The 20,744-nt window shown below is 39.6% G+C and overlaps 2 protein-coding genes across 5 annotated transcripts; both read left to right on the forward strand.

Annotated features, from left to right (window-relative positions):
* Positions 1–610: 610 nt before the first annotated feature.
* golga1 (golgin A1) lies at positions 611–17,950 on the forward strand. Of its 4 annotated transcripts, none has more exons than XM_047592532.1 (24): positions 611–794; positions 1,924–2,224; positions 3,816–3,906; positions 5,105–5,179; positions 6,664–6,761; positions 6,853–6,885; positions 8,392–8,520; positions 8,775–8,944; positions 9,242–9,353; positions 9,436–9,519; positions 9,763–9,888; positions 10,115–10,210; positions 10,500–10,595; positions 10,688–10,783; positions 11,412–11,552; positions 11,960–12,034; positions 13,117–13,206; positions 13,407–13,509; positions 13,925–14,085; positions 14,396–14,554; positions 14,690–14,749; positions 15,307–15,531; positions 15,643–15,729; positions 15,922–17,950. In XM_047592532.1, exons 2-24 carry the CDS (start codon positions 2,096–2,098, stop codon positions 16,000–16,002), a joined length of 2,517 nt encoding a protein of 838 aa, XP_047448488.1. In that variant the 5' UTR covers positions 611–794; positions 1,924–2,095; the 3' UTR covers positions 16,003–17,950. The 4 variants fall into 4 exon arrangements, with proteins under 4 accessions (XP_047448488.1, XP_047448489.1, XP_047448491.1 ...); XM_047592533.1 differs by having other exon boundaries at positions 9,242–9,332; XM_047592535.1 differs by lacking the exon at positions 8,392–8,520.
* Positions 17,951–18,143: 193 nt separating this feature from the next.
* On the forward strand, positions 18,144–20,597 carry rpl35 (ribosomal protein L35). The gene is made up of 4 exons (XM_047593156.1): positions 18,144–18,349; positions 18,882–19,018; positions 19,428–19,509; positions 20,408–20,597. Exons 1-4 carry the CDS (start codon positions 18,347–18,349, stop codon positions 20,555–20,557), a joined length of 372 nt encoding a protein of 123 aa, XP_047449112.1. The 5' UTR covers positions 18,144–18,346; the 3' UTR covers positions 20,558–20,597.
* The last annotated feature ends 147 nt before the right edge of the window (positions 20,598–20,744 follow it).

The following is a 20,744-nucleotide window of genomic DNA, read 5'->3' on the forward strand; positions in this document are numbered from 1 at the left end:
ATTTGCCTCGGCAAAATCTATGCACACGAGAGGAAGAAAGCATTTTAGTTGAGTGTACACTGGCGCTTTTACTTTTTTTAAAATTATTTTCCATAGCAGTGGAAAACTGTTTTCCAGCACCTGGCAAAACTGTTGGAATGCAGAAATTGATTTACCCTTCACCTACCCACATAGTTACCATGGCTAAATATGATGAATGGAAGAACAATACGTCATCATGCTGAGAGAAATCTGAAAAACTTATACCAGCTGCTGATGAAATACCAGAGAGCCTAAAATTCAACTCATTACTGTCACTTTCGTAGCTGATAATGGAAATGGTATCATATTTATTGTCACCTCCACAGTATGATAATAAATCATACAGAAGTGTGCAATACTGTCTCACATCCTGCTGTGAAACATACAGCAGCCTACAATGACAGACTCAGCAGAAGAATGTATGAGCAGGAAATATAAATATCTGCATATATGCATTTTTTTTAACCCCACAGCTTTCGATGCTGTGACTTTTCCTGCCAACAGGGGGAATGTGTTGCTAGCTACATTTCCACGCCCCTCAGTGGTTTTATCCAATGAACGGAGGCCTGGCCGTGACGCCTCAGTCATCTGTGTTGGGGTGATTACGTGTAGCTCTCCAGCTAGCTGCTGCTAGCCTGTGAGTCGATACTGTACCAGCGACTTCACCCACAACAGCTGCTACAGCAATAGCGAGTTTTAGTTGTCAGCAGAGAACAGGGCGGACACTGAACAGCTAAAACACCACGGGCGGAATGCTAACCGGAGTTAATATGGTAAGAAAAGAGCGACTTCAGTGAAGTAGTAAGCTAACTATAGCTACCATCACCCAGTGGGGGTAGACGTTAACTCTCATTGTTGTGGCTTGAAGGGCTAGCTGGCTAGCTCTCTGTCAACACATAGGCTGACAGTGTAATTGCACATTTCCTAATTCGATTAACACTGATTAGACTTCCTGAGATTTTGCTTTATAGCAATGTGTGACCACATGAAACAAGAATTAAATAAGTTAAGATACCTCAGCCTTAGCCATGGACGCTAATTTAGTTACAAACTCGTACAGTCCCCTTTAAAATCAGGTTTTGCTTTCGAATGCAGTTGTTTTCTGATGAAATGCTCGGTTCCTCCAGTGTTAGATTTCCTGTCTTAAAGCACCTTTCTGCTGCAGTTTGCACTGCAACAGAGGCGTTTTACACTCACTTGACAAATTAGGTGCACTAGAGAAAACGAATGCATCCTAAGACGACAGCCCTACACTAGAGCCCCCCTCATGACTCTTATACATATTCAGTTTATATTGAAAAATTGTAAAAATTCCTTTACGATAATATTGGAGGATGTAGTTAGTGGTGCTGTTAAACTGCATTAAATTAATCACAAAAGTATTTCTGTTATTTGGTCTAACCCACTGACTAAAATGAGGCTTTTAAAAATAATAAAAACACGTGTTGGTACAAAACAATGCACTTCACGTGTTCTACAAACCACATCCTCCAAAATGAAAATGCAACAGTTCTCTCAATTAAGTTGAACAAATACTTAATACCATAGCCTTTATGAAGCTAAGTGCTGGACTGTAATACTAGAACGCATTCATTTTCATCAGCTTGGCTAATAAACTGGCACGTGACTGTATATTAGTTTTTCAAGCATTTCGTGTGACGTTGTCTTATCAATTTAACAGCGATGTTATCACAGATCTGAGAAAAATACTGAATAAAGGCTGTATTTTCTTTTCTAGAGGTTGTTTTATCGTAAAAAGACTAAATGTCCACAGCCATATATTGCCAGCATTTGCCATAGTCAAAATAGCCTACCTATTATATGCTGATAAAAAATAGAGGCTCTCAATCCAGCTGTTAGATCCATTACAACAATGTGACACTGTTTCTCTTGTTTTTCTAGCTGTAGCAGAATGGAAACACCAGTACAAACTTTTTCGAAGTGGCACTACATAAGGACACGGCTCTGTTTCCGCGTTCGGAACGTGAAGCAGTAAACTTCATGCATTGCTTGAAGTCTTGTACTCCCCGCAAACTACACATTGTACTCAGAAGGAGACGCTGAAAGGGACACGATGTTTGCCAAGTTGAAGAAGAAAATTGCAGAGGAGGCTGCCACGGCACCTCGCAGTGGCGTTCGTATACCGCGCACCATCAGCAAGGAATCCATCACGTCAGTGGGGGCAGATTCAGGGGATGACTTTGTAAGTACTCTGACATCATTGCCAAAAGTTTCCCAGTCGAACACTGAGTTGTCACGAGATGGTCAGTGTTTTTAATGTCGTGGCTGATTGGTATATTTGATTGCTCCTTATTGACACTTATTAACTGCTCTAACTTATTTTAGATGTCAAGGATTAAGTACAGAGAACACAGTTATAGTTCTGTGCTATAACTAACATAAAATCCTGGCGTTTTTCCGTACCCAGTGACCTCAACCCTGAAGAAAGGTGAACTTATTGTTGCACTGTGAATGTGATGTGACACTAGCAAAGCTGAACACACACAAATGCCATTTATTTATACATGCTAAATAGTAGATATAGTATTTAAATGTAGGACTTGTTCTCCCTTTCATTTAAGCTGTTCTGGATATAATACAGACCATTCTCAAATCAATTTTTTTTAATCATACTTGATTCATTTTTTCTACTCCTGATCCTTTTTTTGATCTGACATGTCCTTTTAATAAGCTCTTAATTTGTTTATGGAGATGGCCTGTCCACACAGCGAAGGCAGCACTGTGATATTTAGGCCAGTTGTCCCAAGCTGTCGTCCAGCTGCAGTAGTAATCCTCTCTGTTGCTGGATAAAAGCCTTTCACCACCTCTACATCATACATCATTTTGATCAGTCCTCTCGACGATGGTCACGAAAAACTGAAACATGACAACAGTTTAGTTATAGGACACATCGTGACTTTACTTTTTTTTTATCAGCTTCAACAGAGATAAATGATGGATTTTCTTGTCTTGTAACGTGCCATGTGTCATTTGTCACATGAAATATTAGTAATGCTGTTTGGCCTTTTTAAATAGTCACCAGTCAGGCAGTTCTGGGTAGGGCTCGGCTGTGACTGACATCACTAAAACTCAGGTATGATAGAGTGGGTTGGTCTCTATTGTACACAGTGCTTGCAAACAGGATACTGTCTGTCTGTTATAGGATCAACGACTTCAGCTCCCTTCAGTATTTAACCCTACTTGCGTTTTTTCTGTTGTCACACTCTTATCTTCATCAGTGTGTGTTCAGATATTTGTCAGTCGTTTACTATGTTCTTTTGAGAACAAATGTTGCTGTCGTAGCTTATAAATAAAATCCATATGTGTGTTAAAGCTCTGGAGCTAAAAGTGTGGGGTTATCTCTCACAATGGAGGCCAGACTCCCGAGGCTATAGTGTCGTCTCAGTTGCACTTGGCTAAATAATTTAGTGAAGTGGAGTGGCAATGAATCCGGCTGACTATTTGACATCATATGATTACAAACGTGGTCTAGCATCCAGCTTGTGTGCATGTAACACTGAATAATGGCAGCATCCTTTTTCTTTATCCATTTCATATATTCATAATTCTTCAGCAACCTTTTGGTCAAGCACCAGTGACCTGGAGGTTTTCCTAGTATTGTGAAAACAGAGCAGTTTGAAGAATTTGAAAGTTGAGTTACTTGAGTCTTACAACAAGCTGAAACCACTGAATATTTTGCTTGAAACTTTAAATAAGAAGAAAACAATTGCTGATTAATTTCACTTTTGATCCTGATGAAGCAATTTGTTGATGTTTTGTGTTTGTGTCTGCAGGCATCTGATGGCAGCAGCTCCAGGGATGACCTGCCCTCTCAGCTGCTCAGAAGAAACGATCAGATCCGGAAGCTGGAGGCGAAGTTATCAGGTAGGACATGCCAGACTAAGGTTAAGCAGCTGGAGTCACACAGCTTGCTGATCTGAAGTGAGAGCTTCAGGTTAAATTAAAGCCCAAGTGTAGCTTGTACCAGTGACGCACAAGGCAGCAAGCAATAAACTATGTCCTAACTGTTAATGTAAAAGCATCCAAATTATCTCACAGGATTGTTTCTCACTGAAACAATCACTGAGGGCTGAAGCAAAGATATTAATGCCATGTTGATATATTACAGTGTAACATGATGTGATAAATTATCAGTAAGCAGCCTCCTGCCTTTAAAATGAACCATTACACACAAGACACACTCATTATTTGTGAAACACAGTCACTATGTATAAAATCACTTAGACATTTAGGCCTAACACTTCAGGATCTATCACGAAAACAAGCCAAAAGAATCCATTTCTCTGTATGCAACGGGTGCTGTATTAGATGTGACAGCTTTAATGATTTGTGACTACATCCTGTCACTAACCCGTTTGAAACCTGTTTGATAAGTACATGTCGCCCAGTCTCTTTCTCGCTGAGCAACTGATTTCCTGCGATTCAATCATTTTGCGCTACACGACACTTGATGAGCCTTATTGTTGCATTACTATCAGTTCAGTTTGCAGAGAGTCAGATGCTAATCTTAAGTGAGTCAGTTTCACATTGAGGCTATGCTGGTTTACTAGAAATGACACATTTAAATATCAGTATGAAGTTAATTGTGATAGTATAAAAATGTACATTACTTTTACTTGCCTATCCTCTTGATCCTGATCCTGATCCTGAAAGCCATTATGTCTTTGTGTGGTGTTTATTCACTGTGAAAAAGTCATAAATTATTTCTAGTTTTTCCTCCCTTTTCTATATTCCCTCTAGTATCATAGTGCTTCTTTCCTTAGGGTGGTTTCAGGGAGCTGGCACCCGTAGAAAAGACTAAAGTCTGCACATTCTCATGAGACCTTTACACTACTATGGTTTTCTCAGAGCAGAAAATCATCAGCAGATTTACCTTCCATTATTTCTCAACCATGTTTTCCCTTTTGTTTTCTCCCTCTCCTTTTGTTCACCTCCTCTCCTGGCCTCTCTCGGCTTTCATCTGCCTGTTTCTCCTACTTGTTTGTGTTGTGTGTGTGTGACTGTGGGTTGGCGTGTGTGTCCTGTTGAAACCCCATCCCATCACCCTACCTTCCAACACTAGACTACGCTGAGCAGCTACGAATTATGCAGAAGACCAAGGAGAAGCTTGAAATTGCATTAGAAAGGCATCAGGATTGTACGTACCTCTCCTCTCCTCCCAATCAGCTTCCTTTCTCTCATCTGTCTGTCAGCTGTAGTAACCTTCACCTAGCACATCATCACTTCCTCTTATGAAGAGTGCAGATGCAAAAATCATTGGCTTAAGATGTCTGCTTTGGGGGCGCTGGATGCTTTTTCTTTTTAACCTTTTTACGCTGATCTTTGTTTTCAGCACCTTCATTTCAGAGTTATGTTTACATTGTTGGTTATGTCCCCCTCAATTTGTCCCACATTTAAATTTTACATAATAACTTTTATATTTACTAACCGTGTTGATTCCAAAATAGATACATCGGACTTACTAGCTTCTCTAACAACAGGTATCATTATTTTGGTATAGTATCATCCCTATTAGATTGCCAGAGGAAGAATTGGTATATCTTACAATTATGGTCGAAGTGCTTTCAATGGTTCCCAGAACTTAAGTCCAAGCTTGAATATAGATTTCTGCACAATAAGTGCCATAATCTATCTAATCCATTTTGTCTTGTTTTGTGCATATCTTCATAAATCCAACCAGCATTGGAAATGTGAAACTGAAGCAGCAACAATTATTCTATCACGTAATCACCTGCGATGTTCCAACAAATTTGATCTTATCTAGTATTTTAGTTTTTAGTTGTGTTAATGCTATAATACCTTTGTCTTCAGGAGACTGTTTCATTATTTCACATACCATTCTCAAGTGCAAAGTTTTCGTCCAGACGAAAACAACTTACAGAGACGTCAAAGTTAACCTTGGTTCCCAGTAGTTGTCTGATGTCAGTTTGTTGTGTCCGTATCTGAAGACACTTCGTTTCTAGCACACTTTTCATAGGACATGGTACAAGTACACGTTTTAGAGGGGGCACACAAATGGAAAGCATTATAGCTGTGACCAGGGGTTGGATTACCTGCAGATGGACGATGGCTATTTCCATCTTTTTCACTCCAAAAGTCTTGTGACATCAGAGCCAAAATGTCAGATTTCCCCTCAAAATACTGTCTGACGTTTGTCTGATATTAGAGGAAACCCCCTTGTGATCTTAATGAACATATAGCCGCCCCCTTCCCAAAGCTGGCTTAATAGTTTTTGTTGAAGGTGAACAACATTTAAGGGCTGTTGTTTATCCTCAGGCATAAGAATTGTTTGATGTTGGTTCCTGCCGGTTGTTTGTTACTGTAAAGACTACAGCTTCTAGGGTTTTTAGTATTTCACTGTACTGGATTTGATTTCCTTCCACAAAGATATTGCTATTGTTAGCTTTACTTAGTCTTAGTTTTCACTTGCTGTGCTTCGCTTGCCTGTTTTTGCCTGTGGATGAATGCACTTCTTAATCTGACTGTAACTTTTCACAGCTACTAACGACACCACTATCTGTGCTGTTTAATATTTATGTTTTCTTCAGTTGTATACAAACCTTTCTGTATGGTTTCCATCTTTCCTTTTCTTCTTCTCCCTCTCTCACTTACACTGTTCAGCGTCCATAAAGAAACTCCAGGAACAGAATGAGTCTCACCAGTCAAACCAAGCCAAAATGGCAGAGGGAATGGCTTTAGCATTGGAAAAGAAGGATCAGGTAAACTCTGTTCTGTCTCACTTATTTCTTGTGTTCGTGAGTGCTGATTTGTGTCTTGTGCACTTACCCCTTTCCATAATTTGTTTTGCAGGAATGGATGGAGAAGATGGCTGATCTAGAAAAGGTTTGTTAATAATCTGCCTTTGATGAAGTTCTAAAACTTCATCCTAGTAAAAACTGTACTGCACATAATTTTATAACAGAAAATATTTAAATCAGACTCAGGTCAAGTTCTTTCACACCTTGCCTGCTTCGCCTGGTTCAGTTGGTGCATTTGTTCAATTATATTTGCCTGGTGAGAGATGTCTGTTGAAATTTGCTGTTGACTTAACAACAGGACTGAGACCTCCTGAAAAGCAGGGCGTTAGTCTGGTTCCAGTGAAACAGTATCACGGCTTAATTGGGGCGTGTAAACATACAGATCAACCACAGGTTTACATGGCAGTAGATGCACCAAACCAAACTGACATGACCGAAGTCAGAATATTTATGACCCCATGGTCATGTATGTGGAGGTAGAGATGTTTTATTGAGGTCTGCCTCCTGCCCAGAGTTGAGAATGTGAGCATGTGGTGCACATAGCCTTAGGAATTTACTTGTGACTGTCATGTATCTTTATTATTTTCTATATGATTAATAACTGCTGGCAAGCAACATATCAGTGTCTTTTCCCCTGTATCTAACGTTGATATTGAGGTACCAGGCAGGAGGCAAGAACTTGATATCCCATCTATTCCCCTCTGCTCCTACTGCACAGCATCTAATTGCAAATTACCAGTGGTTAGAAGCCGTTCATCACATATTTTCGATTCACTTCCAGGAAGCTGCCATGTCATTCATCTCTGCGTACACACTACAGTTAGATCTGCATATATTTTGACACTGACACAAGTTTTATTATATTTGCTATATATCAAAACATGTTAAAGATAGAAGTTATTATTAGAAATCAATATGGCTTGAAGTGCAGACTTTCAACTGTAATTTGACAGTATTTACATCCAAATTAGAGCAAGGGTTAGAAATTCCCCTCAAGTTGCAAACCGTTAATAAGTCTCCAAAATAGAAAGACTAGACTTTTCAAGCATCAAAAGACATCAGCTCAGTTCTGGAACAGAACGAAAGTATTTTGTCCAAATACTTTTGAGTCCCTGAAATGAGACTTTGTTTAAAAATGGTTCGTTAAGGATTCATGGGATATTTTTGTTTAAGCTCTTGAATTTAACCTGAAAGTCTGCTCTTCCATTGTGTCACTGTCCAAATGTTTCTGGGCCTAACTGTATGGTTAAGCCTAAATGAATGAAAACATGTGAAAGCACACTTAAAGGTGCCCTGTGGAGTTAATGCAATGTTTGTTTACATTCAGTGTTACTGCATTATGTAAGTCCTCGAACTCTTACGAGAGTTGCTGGATATTTTGCTTGCTGTTACTACTGCCTTATCAGCTGCGTTAAACCATTAGCTTTAAATCACATCCCCCGATACAACAAAATGGGTAGTGTAATATTTCCATGGCACCACTAGAGGTCAAACTCCACAGGGAGCCTTTAAAATTGGCTTTTTGAAACCTTCACAGATGCAATATATCGCACACGAACAATGGTATGATGCAGTTGCTGTATTTGTTTAGGAGAAGACTGCCCTGTCAGTTCGGCTAGAGGAGATGATGGAACAGAGCTTAGCACTCTTCCAGAAAAGGGATGACTTGGATGAACTGGAGGGCTTTCAGCAGCAGGAGCTCGCTAAAGTTAAACACATGGTGCGTACATGTGGAGTCTGCCAACATATTTTTGACATTTTGCAGTCAAGCTAAAAATTGGAGATAAGTCGGAAAGGTTGTGCAGTCGTTTAAAGAAGCACACTTGGGTCACTGCATAGTGCAGTATAGTGCTGAGAGATTCTCTGAATGTATTGGAAGGAATTTTGCTGAGGCGTGATGTGAGTTAACCTGGGTTCATAGCAGTGCATGGCCCGTTCTTTGATAGTGATTTATTTCCCATTTATGTCTGTCAGTTGCTGAGGAAGGAGGAGTTGCTGAGCCAGCGGGAGCGGGAGCTCCAACAGAAGGAGGCTGAAGCTAAGTCAGCAAAACGTGGCCTGTCCGAGACCCGAGGGAAACTCAAGGCTCTGGAAGAGCAGCATGAGGAGAGCTGCAGACTCAACTCTGAGTTTGAAATAGAGAGGTAAGAAGGAATGCAACAGGCAGCAGCATGTGGTATTTGTTATGTTGTTATACTATTATTGTGGCTTTTTGTGAGTGGGATGTCCTGTGTCAACTGTGGTATGAGACATTCCACCGAGGACTAAAGGCTTTTTTTAAAATCTACCAAGTATATGCCCAGAAATGACAATAAGTTAACAAAAATGAATCAGAAGATAAAATAATTTACCTTACATTGTGGTAAATAAAGTATATCTGCATTTGTCATGTTGTCATTGTGATTATTGTGAAATAACGCAACAAATCAATGTTTCTGCAGAGAAGAAATGCTGCTGCTAAGAGAGGAGGCAGACAAGAAGGTCAGCGAGCTGGAGGGACGATGCCAGGACCTGCAGTCCGTCATCCAGCAGGTCTCTGAAGACTTCCAGAAGGTCGGCCCTCAAAACGAGCGGCACATGCTACACTCTGCTATACCATTCACTCTTTAATTGTTTGTGAAATGTTGTTTTTCAGTCACAGAGTATGGTGTCAACTTTAGAGAAGTCCCTCCATGAATTACAGACTGAACACGATGCCTTGAAGTTGCAGCAACAAAAGGTCAGAACATAAAGAACAATATAAGTTATTAAAGCTGAAGGTGACCAGTAGACATTTGGTTTGATCTGTTCTGTGATCAGTTCTTTACAAGACAATATGAATAGCTTACATTGCAGTAATATAACTGAACAATCGACATGTTTTAAATGCAATTTTGGTGTTTGGAGAAAAAACATGAATAATCCTGATAGCTTCACAGATACGAAATCCTGGACTTTACATGTGTCATTTGTCTATCATCAGGCTGCTGTGACTGTGGAGGATAAGGAACGCGTGTTAGTGGACCTTCAGAAGAAAGTAACCTCCTTGGAGAGACGGCTGGAAGGAAACTTGAGCCAGGATGAGCATCTACAGGAGTTTCTGCAGGAGGTGAAAAAACGGACTTTAGTTTGTGGTGTTTGTGGGATATTTTTATTTTTTTGTTGTTTTGTTTTTTGATTAACTGACTCGTGTAGTGAGTTTAATTTGTGTATGTTCAGTGCTGTTGTGTTACAGACAGTTTTTAAGCAACTTTAAGTGAAATGAATTTCATGATAACCACACACTTACACATAGGGCAAACACCTCTTCTCCTGTGCTGTTGATGCTTTTGCAGAAGTCCAGCGTGGAGCAAAGTCTAGAAGAGACCAGAGCAGAGCTGCTGGCTGTTCGGACAAACCATGCCGAAACTGTCGCCTCTTTAGAGACACAGGTGAACCAGAGCATTCATTCAGCCCTATACTTTGGTGTATTACACTCCATGTTACTGACCTTCATGCCCGTACAAATATGTGTGATTCTTGTGGCCTGCCTGATGAGACATACTCCCTAATGGTTTATAGAGGATGTTCTGTAATGATAAAAATAACACATCAAATTAGCCAGTAGTACTACACCCATTTCATCTTGAAATAGATGAACTAAACTTTCAAGATTAACTGTACCTATTCTGTACCTTATTTATTTCTGTTTGTTTCATGATTCTTTCAAATCTGCCCCAGGTGTCCAGGATGAGCTGTACCATTACTGAACTGCAGACTCTTCTACGACATAAAGACGACTCTTCAAGGGCCTACAAAGAGAGAACAGACGCACAAGTAAGCTTTCACACACCAGACACTGCTGTAAGAAGCTCAGAATGATCTTCAGGTTCATAATTTGTAAATTCATTGCCTATTTGTTGTTTCAGATAGCTACCCTGGAGCAACAAATTCTAGAGAGTACTGAGAAACTGAGAAGTGCAGAGCAGCAGGTCACAGAAAAACAGCAGCTCGTGGATAAACTGGTGAGTACTAATTGCAACCAGAGCACAAAATCAGTGTTTTCATTTCTCTGCCCACAATATGAATGTTTCCTCAGCCAACTGGGAAAATGTTCAGGGAAAAAAAACAACAACACTGCTTTCTATACAAAGTATATCAGCGGTTGTTTGGATACAAATGATAAGGTGTCATTGTAACAGACATAAAATACATACGTATCATTAATAAAAACTCCTTTTAGAGATTTATACAACTAAACTGTTTGAATGAAAAAATACACAAAAGTGCTTGACAAACAGCCACACAAAATTCTAAATATTAAATCCAGTGTGTTGGTATAAAATCCTTTACTTTGGTGCCACCTTGTGGTTGTAATAAGAATGACACTTTAGTATTTGCTTGGCATTCACCTCTTTCTGTAATTTCATCACAAGTATTCGTACAGGGAAATTGTTATTTTTTTTTTTTCCTGTCATAGCACAGTTCAGATGTCAATAAAATGGTGTGGCTCTCTTGAACTAAACCTAACCCTTACCAAATTAAATTTCTGGTTTGCTTTACCAAGATACTGAACATAATATTTGTGTATGATATACCCCTGACAGAAAATGGTGATTTTAATCTCTGCACGTTTAATTATGTTCTTTTCAGCAAGGAGAGTGGAGTGCAGAGAAAGCCTTTCTGGATCAGCAGGTGTGTTTATTGGACCAACAGAGTCAGGAGAAGACCAGCCGGCTCGAAGAAAGCATCTCCTCTTTACAAACAGACAAACAGAGGCTTCTGGAGAGGGTGGTATGTTTGCTTCCTGTTTTTTCCTCCTTTTAATTTAATCATCAGATTTCTGTGTAGTCTGTAACCTTACACCACAGTCATGCTGGTAAGCTTTCCACTACGTAATGTGACTGTTGTGTAATTTGAACCAAGGTGCTGGTGCACAGAAAACCAAAGGCACTCTAAGCACATTACAGTCAGGTCGTTGACTACACATATTAAATAAGTCTCTCCCTGGTTAGTCATTTTGTTTTTACAATTATAGACCTGTTACTCAATTAATTTGTACAAATGTCGGCATTTGTAATTCAGATTTTTCCTAAAAGAGCTTATGGATTAAGTAGTTAATTAAAAGTTTAGTAATTGTTATGAATTTGTTACGCGGACCAATCCTGTCTCATCTTTTTCTGCTTGTTTTGGTGTGGTAGGCCGAGTTAGACAAGCAGATGGATGAGGTAAACTCCACTCTGAGGACACAGACAGAAGAGATGGAGCAGTGCAGGGTAAAAAATACACCACACTACATTCGTTTTTAAAGCACATATTCCTTTCGGTTTGACTTTTGAAAGATGAAAACTGTTATTCTCAACTCAATTTTTCATTTTCGGTTAATAGGAACATGGGGTGTAAAATCTTATATGTTCCAACTATTTAGCATTAGAGTGTATAAGTTTGGAGAAACAATGAGAATCCAATGGTCATACACCAAAGTATATGACCTTACACATGCTCTACAGCAGGGGTCCTCAACCTGCAACACTCAAAGAGCCATTTGGACCCATTTCCCACAGTAAAGAAAACACTGGGAGCCGCAAAACCCCTTTGACATCTAAAGGGAAGATAACACTGCATATATCGTTTACCTCTATGCTAGGCCTATGTATAAAAAACTATAGTGTGTTGCATTTATAAAATGAAAGAACTGCTACAGAGAAAAACAAATTTTATTTAGGCATACATAACAGGGATTTATCCATAGCTGGCTTACCTCCGGTGGAGAAGTTCAATAATAGCAGGCTGGATCTGCCGGCAGGTGTCACATATCGGCAGTTGTGACGTATTTTGAGCGATAAAAATTAAACACATTTTATTTTAATATTACAAGGTCACCATCAATTCAAATTTAGAATTATATTTAAAAAACTAAACAACCTAAATAAAAATACATTTGAATTAAATACTCGATAGCAAGGAGTATGTGTGCTGCATTGCACTGTGGGAGTTCATTGTTTTTGGTTGATGTTACAATCATGAGTGTGGCGTGGCATTTAATGTCATTCAGTTGTTGTGTAGCTCTCACTCGTTGAGTACTATTGAGTGAATAGTTGCTCAGGTAATTAGCGTGAAAAAGTGAACGACGTTGATCAGCATCCTTGCTCTGCACCACTCGCCTCAAAGAGCTGCAGCAGAGGGACGAAAGAGCCGCAAGCGGCTCCGGAGCCGCTGGTTGCTGACCCCTGCTCTAGCGCATACAGTAGATCCAAAATCTCAAAAAACAGACTTCTTGAGGACCCTCCTGGAATGTTTTCAACAGAGTAAAGAATGTATTTGTCGTCCTCACCCCCGACTTGATGTGTTCCCTCAGGCTGAATTGAGCAGCCGGCAGACGGTAAGCACGGAAATTGCTAAAGCCCTGGAAGAAACCAGACGACAGAAGGAGGAGCTGCAAACACAGGTGTGTTGGTTAAACACAGCCACTATCCAGGAATAGATAGATGTTCCTCTACCAATAATGTAGCAGTCTCCCTCTGGACATGTATGTCAGTGAACTAGACCTTTATTTTGCGATTGTGACACAGGTGTTGGTTGTCGTTATTTGTATGAGTGGGAGAGTTTATTGTGTGATGAAAGGTTTTTGTCTTTGTATGCTGCCAGGTTGGAGAACTGACCACAGCTCTGCAAACGTCGCAGCAGGACCTGTCCACTGCAACTAGAAAGCTAACACTGAAAGAGGAGGATGTCCTAACACTACAAAGTGGTACTCGCACTAGAAATCCTTCATTTTCAAAATACTCTGTGGGGCGCAGGTGTGATTTTAATCTGCACCCTTTGTTGCTTGTCATCATCTCTCTACTACTACATGTCAAAAGAAAGGCATAAAAAACTGAGAAATACTTTACTTAAATGGCGAACTACAGTTTAGACTAAATATGTGCTTAACTTTTAAACACAAATCAGATGTGGTCTGTGCTGTGAGAGATACTACTGACATTTCTGACTACATATTACTGCATGTAATAGTAGTAGATTCCACACAACTCTCCACGAATACTATTTATTCTGTTGTAAAACTGAAATGACACTCTACTATGGAGGAATTTGTGTAACATGGTTGATTTTGTTCATCCCATTGTCTCCGGTTTGAATTTAAAAACTACATGTGTTTGTTTCAGAGGTGCAGAGTCGGCAGGCGTCTCTGGTCCAGCTTCAGGAGGAGGCTGTGCAGCTGCGAGACCAGCTGCAGCAGATGGAGCTGGATAAAAACTCCCAGTTGAGCAGCCTGAGAGAGGAGCTGCTCAGCCAGACGCAGCAGCTAGACAGCTGCCAAGCACGGGTCAGCACCTACGCACACAGTCTGAAACCTTTGAATGTACACCTACATGTTTTTACATGGAACATACCAATGACAGAGACACTCCCATGTTGGTCAGCTCAACTGATCATGCAAGGAAAGTTAGGAAAAATATGTTGCTTGGTTTTGTGGTTACATTTATGCAGCTAAAACCAATGTCCAAAGCTTTTCACCTATTTTTTTTATGCTTACTCTTGATTAAATAATCTTCTATTGTATACACATCTTACATTAAAGAGCTTAAATTTGAATGTGAATTAATAGTTGGTGTTGACTTTTGCGGGTTGTCCAGATCTCGTACCTGGAGGTTGAGGTTGAAACTCTGACAGAACAGCTTCACAGCCCTGAAGTGTGTGAGGAAGATCAGAATGGCAGTGTGACTGTGGATGATCTGGATCACATCCAGAAAGTCAACCGAGACCTGGAGCAGCAGCTCAGCGATAAGAACAAGGTCAGTCACCTTTTTTCTTTTTTAAAGTCTGTCGGTCATTTGGCTTTTTAAAAAATCTACTTTACATTAAAGATGGAGTCATGCTGTACATGAAGCAGGTATTCTTCTACATGAAACACACGTGTTGTTTTGCAGACCATTAAGCAGCTACAGCAGAGACTGGCGGAACTGAAGAGGACTCTCCAGAAAGAACTGGTAAGACAGTGAATCTCCCTACAGTGCTTGTGTTTGTCATCAGGTCTGTCTCACTTGACACCATGAGAAACTTCATAAAGGGAGGATGTATTGCTTTCAATTGTAATGCAAGGAAAAACAGGCATCAGATGATGGACAGTGATACCAGTGGACAGTTAATAGTTTAACAATGTATAATTTTTCCTTCATCACTCAGCTAAAGTGTCATTGTGTTATTTTTAGTCTTTCATTTGGTTTGACTTTGCTACATATTGCACCTCCAAATATATTGCAATACGTTTTTTAATGAAAGGTATGGATGCAGTTCTTTAAAACATCAGATGGATTTTTATTGTGAAATGTTTACACTAAATGTAGAGTTAATAATGTAATGTAGTAGCTTTAATGGGGCTAGTAGTAGAAGATGAAAATATGACCAATTATTATTATCATTATAAATTATTATATTAACAGAAGAAATTCTAAATAAAGATCTGTTACCTTGTGCAGTTGAAGTGCCTAAAGCCCCAGCTCAGTATTTAAAGAAAAGTCTGCCTTTCCTTCTTTGTGTTGTGTAGAAACTAAAGCCCGAACCAGAAACCGAAGGCAAGGAGAGGTTTCCAGAGGGCCGAGCAGAAAAACTAGAGAGTGCTTATTCAGACACACTACCGAGATCTACGCCGAGCCCTCCAACCTCCAACACCACAGTTACAAACACCTCAGACCTCAACGACTCACGGGAAATCAACTTTGAGTATCTGAAGCACGTCGTCCTCAAGTTTATGTCATCCAGAGATGCTGAGGTCAGTCATCAGTGCACTTTTGATACTGATTCTGTTGTGTGTAGCACTAGAGGGGTGTGGCATGTGTTACAAACTCAAACTGAATCTGTGTTGTGTGTCACCATGTGTCAGGCGTATCAGCTAATACGAGCTGTATCTGTGCTGCTGAACTTCACTCGTGAGGAAGAGGATATGCTGAAGCAAACGCTTGAGTATAAGGTTTGTGTTTTATAAACTCACTGTATTCAGTATTCACCTTTGCAGACCTTTTACTGGCTTTATCTCCTCATTTGTTAAATGCAGCTATTGGCATTATATTAATGACTGCTAATAAAATTGCTTTCAAAAGCGTTTTGCAATTGGTAAATGGTTTGATCTCAGACAATTACCGCTCTGTTTTCTGTGCTCTAGATGTCCTGGTTTGGATCCAAGCCTTCTCCAAAGGGTATCATCAGGCCTTCCATCTCAGGCGCTTCAACCAACTGGAGCTGATGAGTAGCAGAAAAACTTGAAGAGATGGAAAGAAATTAAAGAGAGGACCCACTCCAGGAGGATAGAGTCCTTCCTGTGTGGCTCCCATCACTGAGCAGGACTCTGACTTGAACCTTTGAACAGCCTCCCACGGTTTCTCTCTTCTGATTCTGTGTGGGAAGGACTGTTGTTTTCTGCTCCGTGGGGACGGAGAAGGGGCTGCACTGTATCTTTGAGGGACAAAGGCTTTTTCATAATCAGTTGTTGGTTTTAAATTGACATTTTTTTCTTGTCAGTGGCTGTGACAGACCATTTTTTTGTCATATGAAACAGATCTGATGTTTTCTAGTCAGTGAAAAGTAGTTGGCATGTAAGAAAAGGAGACACATCAGGATGAGATAACAGGCTGATCTGACTGTTATTCTTGGGACTGCCTCATTTCTACTCTCTTTTTGGGAGAACAGACATCATTGAGACTTGATGCGACTATCATCAGTAGACCGATGGTACAGTCTTGGATTGCTGAAGAGCCTCTTTACTTGTTAAGTGGTTCTTATTTAATTTAAAATCATGGAGGGGTTCTTTAAGGAAGATGTACAGGACACTGAAGCTGCCTTGGCTTCAGTGACAATAAGAGTTTATTTAATAGTCCCCGTCAAATAGATATAAATAGCACACACTGGTGTCAAAGGAACCAAATTGTCTACTTGTGAAAACATATCAATTTAAGTCATTTTTTTTATTATTATTATTTCAGGATTACAAAGGTCTTTTAACTAACAGCAGAATCTACACTGGCTTTAATGTCCAGTAGCATTACCAAATCCCAGAAGTTTTCATAGACGTGATACTACTTACATTTCCTTAACAATCATATACCGTGACATTAATATTGCCTTTTTATGTATCCTACTAGATGATCGATATCGGCTTTTGAACAAGGTTGAACTAAAGCTAGACAAAGCTTGACTAAGCCTAAGACTCAATGTAGATATTTTAGATTAAATGCAAAAACTTTAATTATTTTTATTATATTCTTTTCAGTTTCAGTTCAGTGCAATACATTTGAATTCATTTACTACAATATTCAGTCTTTTAAAATTAGTTTGGGCAAACGAGCATCAAGGAATGGCCCCAACCAAAACCACATTTCAACTAAAATGTCTTGACTAGTAGAAATTCTGTATCATACATATTTTAGAAGTACTGTCCATGGGCTCTGTTCTGAGTAAAAAATGCAATATGTACATCTATACTGTTTGGGGTCCTTTAACACCAGTGTGAATGTATGAACTGTATTTGTGCAGTTGGACAATAATAATAACAAGTGTGATAAAAAAAGTGAATGCTATGTAAATGATGAATGACGGATATGTTCTACCTTTACCTGCCTTTGCTGATGTAAATGAAAGTACATTCCACATGTCTATTTATATATACAAATATGTACATACTGTATGCATTGAGAACTTTATAAATCAGTGGATGTAAATGGTTTGACATGGTCAGTTTGCAGTATTTATCATCAACATAGACCAGAACCCTTTATGTTTCTGCCTCAGCTTTTCACACTACGGCAGTCACCATCTCCAACCCTGATGTCAGTCATAACACACCATGTGTTCCTCTGCCATTTGAAGTCGTATCTATTTAATGTGTTCCCTGTATATTGAGGCATGGGATCACGTCTTTGGATGCAGAATTGTCATCATGTGTTACTAATGACAAGTAGCAGACTGATATAGTCATGCAGACTCCTTTCGGTAAATATACTGTCTCCATGAGAATGAAAGAAAGGGTGAATGCACTTTTTAACCTGTTTGATTCTGCTGTACTAAACCCTGAAACACAACGGTACAATCACTACAGCTTTTCTGTCTTCTGCTTTTAAAGATTCAATGATTGCTCCTACTGCTGTTGTTTCCTTTCCCACATTTATTACAAATAAACCCTGAATCACATCTTCAAATGCTGCATATTTAATTGTAAATTCACATCAGTTTCACATAATGTGCGTTCTAATGTTATCAGAATATTTAATTTTAATTTTTTTTTAATTACAATTAATTCATTAGTATACATTTGATTTACATATGAAATATACAACATTCTTGCTTTTCCCAGTATTTAAATGTATATCGTGTTTTCTATTAGATTACCAGTGGAAAGTACTTTCTACTTCCGCATTGATGATACATTATTTTTCCGTCCACGATTGTTCCACGTGTGGTTTGGTTTTTACCGAGGGGGCGCTGTCTGCTTTTTTGTCAAAGCGAAATTTAGTTGTCGAAGAAGAATTTTCCGGAAGCTACTTTTTCTGAGCACGCGGTGCGTCCGGCCTTTCCAACAGGGCAGCGAGAGGAACATGGTGCGGAGCTCACACTCTTCTCTTAAATTTGCTTATTTTGACGCTAAGTAGTCAGCCAAATGCGTTCAAACCGCTTTATACGTACACATAAGCTTCTCTGATGCTTGTTTGTGCATACGCCGATAGGCAGTCTTCTACTGTTGTGGAATAAAATGTTAAATGACGGAGCGCTAGTTACGACCGATACTGCTGTACTGCGTTGCTAATCGGAAGCTAATGAAAATATGGCAGGCTAGCGATAGCTTCCAAGCTAGTACGGTTGACATTTCATGTACATACATCGCGTCTTTGTACCAAAATGTTTCCGACAACTTAGATGGATCGTGAATTTTCTAAAGATAGAATCGCTTGAAACTTAAATGTGTCGTTTTTTAACCTAAACAAGCTAGTTGGGTTAGGCCAGGCCCGCTCCTGTCGGCAGTGACTGGTTGTAGGCTCCACTCATGGCACAAGTGCGGTTGTCGACCGTAGCGGTGCCTTTTGAAACAAATGCAGCGCATCCAGTAACAAACAACTTTCTTCAATTGTCCAGGCCAAGATCAAGGCAAGAGATCTGCGGGGCAAGAAAAAGGAGGAGCTGCTAAAGCAGCTGGACGACCTGAAAAATGAATTGTCCCAGCTCCGTGTGGCCAAAGTTACCGGTGGAGCTGCTTCCAAGCTCTCCAAGATGTAAGTAGTGGACATACTTTGGAAAATAATTTAACATAGCTAAAGCGGGCCGGACTGGTCCAGATTTGACATCACGACCGCCGGCTATGAGGACGGTTGATGGCGCGTTGATTCATTTTCAGCCTGACGGCCTCTATGTTGTGATCGGAATATTACTAACAAGACTCCTATGGACATTTTAAGCTTACTGCTTTTTGATATGTAAAGAACACTCGGGTATTGTTGCTGATGGGGTTCTACACGTCTATTGCTATATAAAAAAGACATGCATTGACATTGGCTTCAGAAGACAAATAATTCCTAGCATTTCAGCTGTACAGTGATTAAACGTGACTTGTGTTCAGCTACATTTCCCTTAAATCAAAATTCAGTTGCATAAGTACCTGACTTTGCTTTTTATTCCTTTCAGCCGCGTTGTTCGCAAGTCCATCGCCAGAGTCCTGACTGTAATCAACCAGACACAAAAGGAGAACCTGAGGAAATTCTACAAGGTGAGCTCAAAAAGCTATCTTTGAATTTGTCAAGTACAGCTTGTTATTCAGCACACAATATCGTGCCTGCTTGGGACTGTTCTCCTTTGGTTTTTCTCGTCTAAGATGATACTTGTTGAGCTGATGTTTTGCTGATGCATTCACAACTGCTTACCAAAAGACTGAGACTTGATGACCAGAATGAGTTTTGATAATGGGCTTTACCTGGACTGCAATGATTCTAGTTAAGACAGTGTTTTGAGATGTCTGCTCCTTGGAATTTAACTAGATCAGTTTAATTTATTAATTCCCACACTACAGAAAAAAAAATTGCAGCTGCCCTTTTTCATCAGCTGTGTTCAGTTTGTTGGAAGGTATTTTTTTTATTATTTTTAGGACAAACAATCTTTATTAATCATCTGACATCATAAAATGGTAGCAAGGAGGAATTTGCACTTATTTGCTTGAAAATAGCATCACTTGGAAGTGATAAAGTTGTTCATCCTCAAAGCTCCAAGTTCATTTGATACTATTGTGTGTACAAATGTAAAAAGCTTGAATTATCTTTTCCAGCCTTAAATTTCTTCAAAAAGAGGCCAACATCCCTATTCATTCACTGTTGTATATTAGAACATTGCAGTCAGCGTGAGCATGGTGGATGACGGTGTGATGCTCTCCCTTTCTGATGCATCAGACGTCATTCGTCCTGAGCCAGCCACCTACTAACAAGTGTTATTTCTAGCACTGAATATTACATGAATAACAAAGCCTTGGTTGCTCTCTCCATGTGGAAGAAAATGCATGCAACACTGTTGCGTATAAATTTAGTATTTAATCCTAGGTCTTGTCAACTATTGCAGATGAAGTGTTTTATTCTGGTATAATGGATTTTAAAGCACCACTGAACCTTTCTTTTCAGGGCAAGAAGTACAAGCCCCTGGATCTGAGACCCAAGAAGACCAGAGCTCTGCGTCGCCGGCTCAACAAGCATGAAGAGAGTCTGCGTACAAAGAAACAGCAGAGGAAAGACCTCCTGTACTCCATGCGCAAATTTGCTGTCAAAGCTTAAAAGCTTTTTCTAGGGACAAAATAAAATCTGTGTAAAAAGACTATTTGTTGTGTAGTATTTTCTCCTCAAACAACATGAATCAATTAATACTAGAAACTACCATTCCATGTGGTTGCAGGAGTTTCTCATTCTAAAGACCTGTAAATAGTTTGACCATTTAAGTATATATATATGTTAATTTGGTTTA

This window comes from Mugil cephalus, chromosome 8, assembly GCF_022458985.1.
Source record: "Mugil cephalus isolate CIBA_MC_2020 chromosome 8, CIBA_Mcephalus_1.1, whole genome shotgun sequence".
NCBI lineage: Eukaryota > Metazoa > Chordata > Actinopteri > Mugiliformes > Mugilidae > Mugil > Mugil cephalus.

Coding starts and splice junctions, on each gene's coding strand:
- golga1 (XM_047592532.1), top strand. CDS start 2,096: ATGTTTGCCAAGTTGAAGAAGAAAATTGCAGAGGAGGCTGCCACGGCA. Junction 10,596..10,687: donor AAGAGAGAACAGACGCACAA/GTAAGCTTTCAC, acceptor TTGTTGTTTCAG/ATAGCTACCCTGGAGCAACA. Junction 14,555..14,689: donor AGCTCAGCGATAAGAACAAG/GTCAGTCACCTT, acceptor GTTGTTTTGCAG/ACCATTAAGCAGCTACAGCA.
- rpl35 (XM_047593156.1), top strand. Junction 19,019..19,427: donor GCTTCCAAGCTCTCCAAGAT/GTAAGTAGTGGA, acceptor TATTCCTTTCAG/CCGCGTTGTTCGCAAGTCCA. Junction 19,510..20,407: donor ACCTGAGGAAATTCTACAAG/GTGAGCTCAAAA, acceptor CTTTCTTTTCAG/GGCAAGAAGTACAAGCCCCT.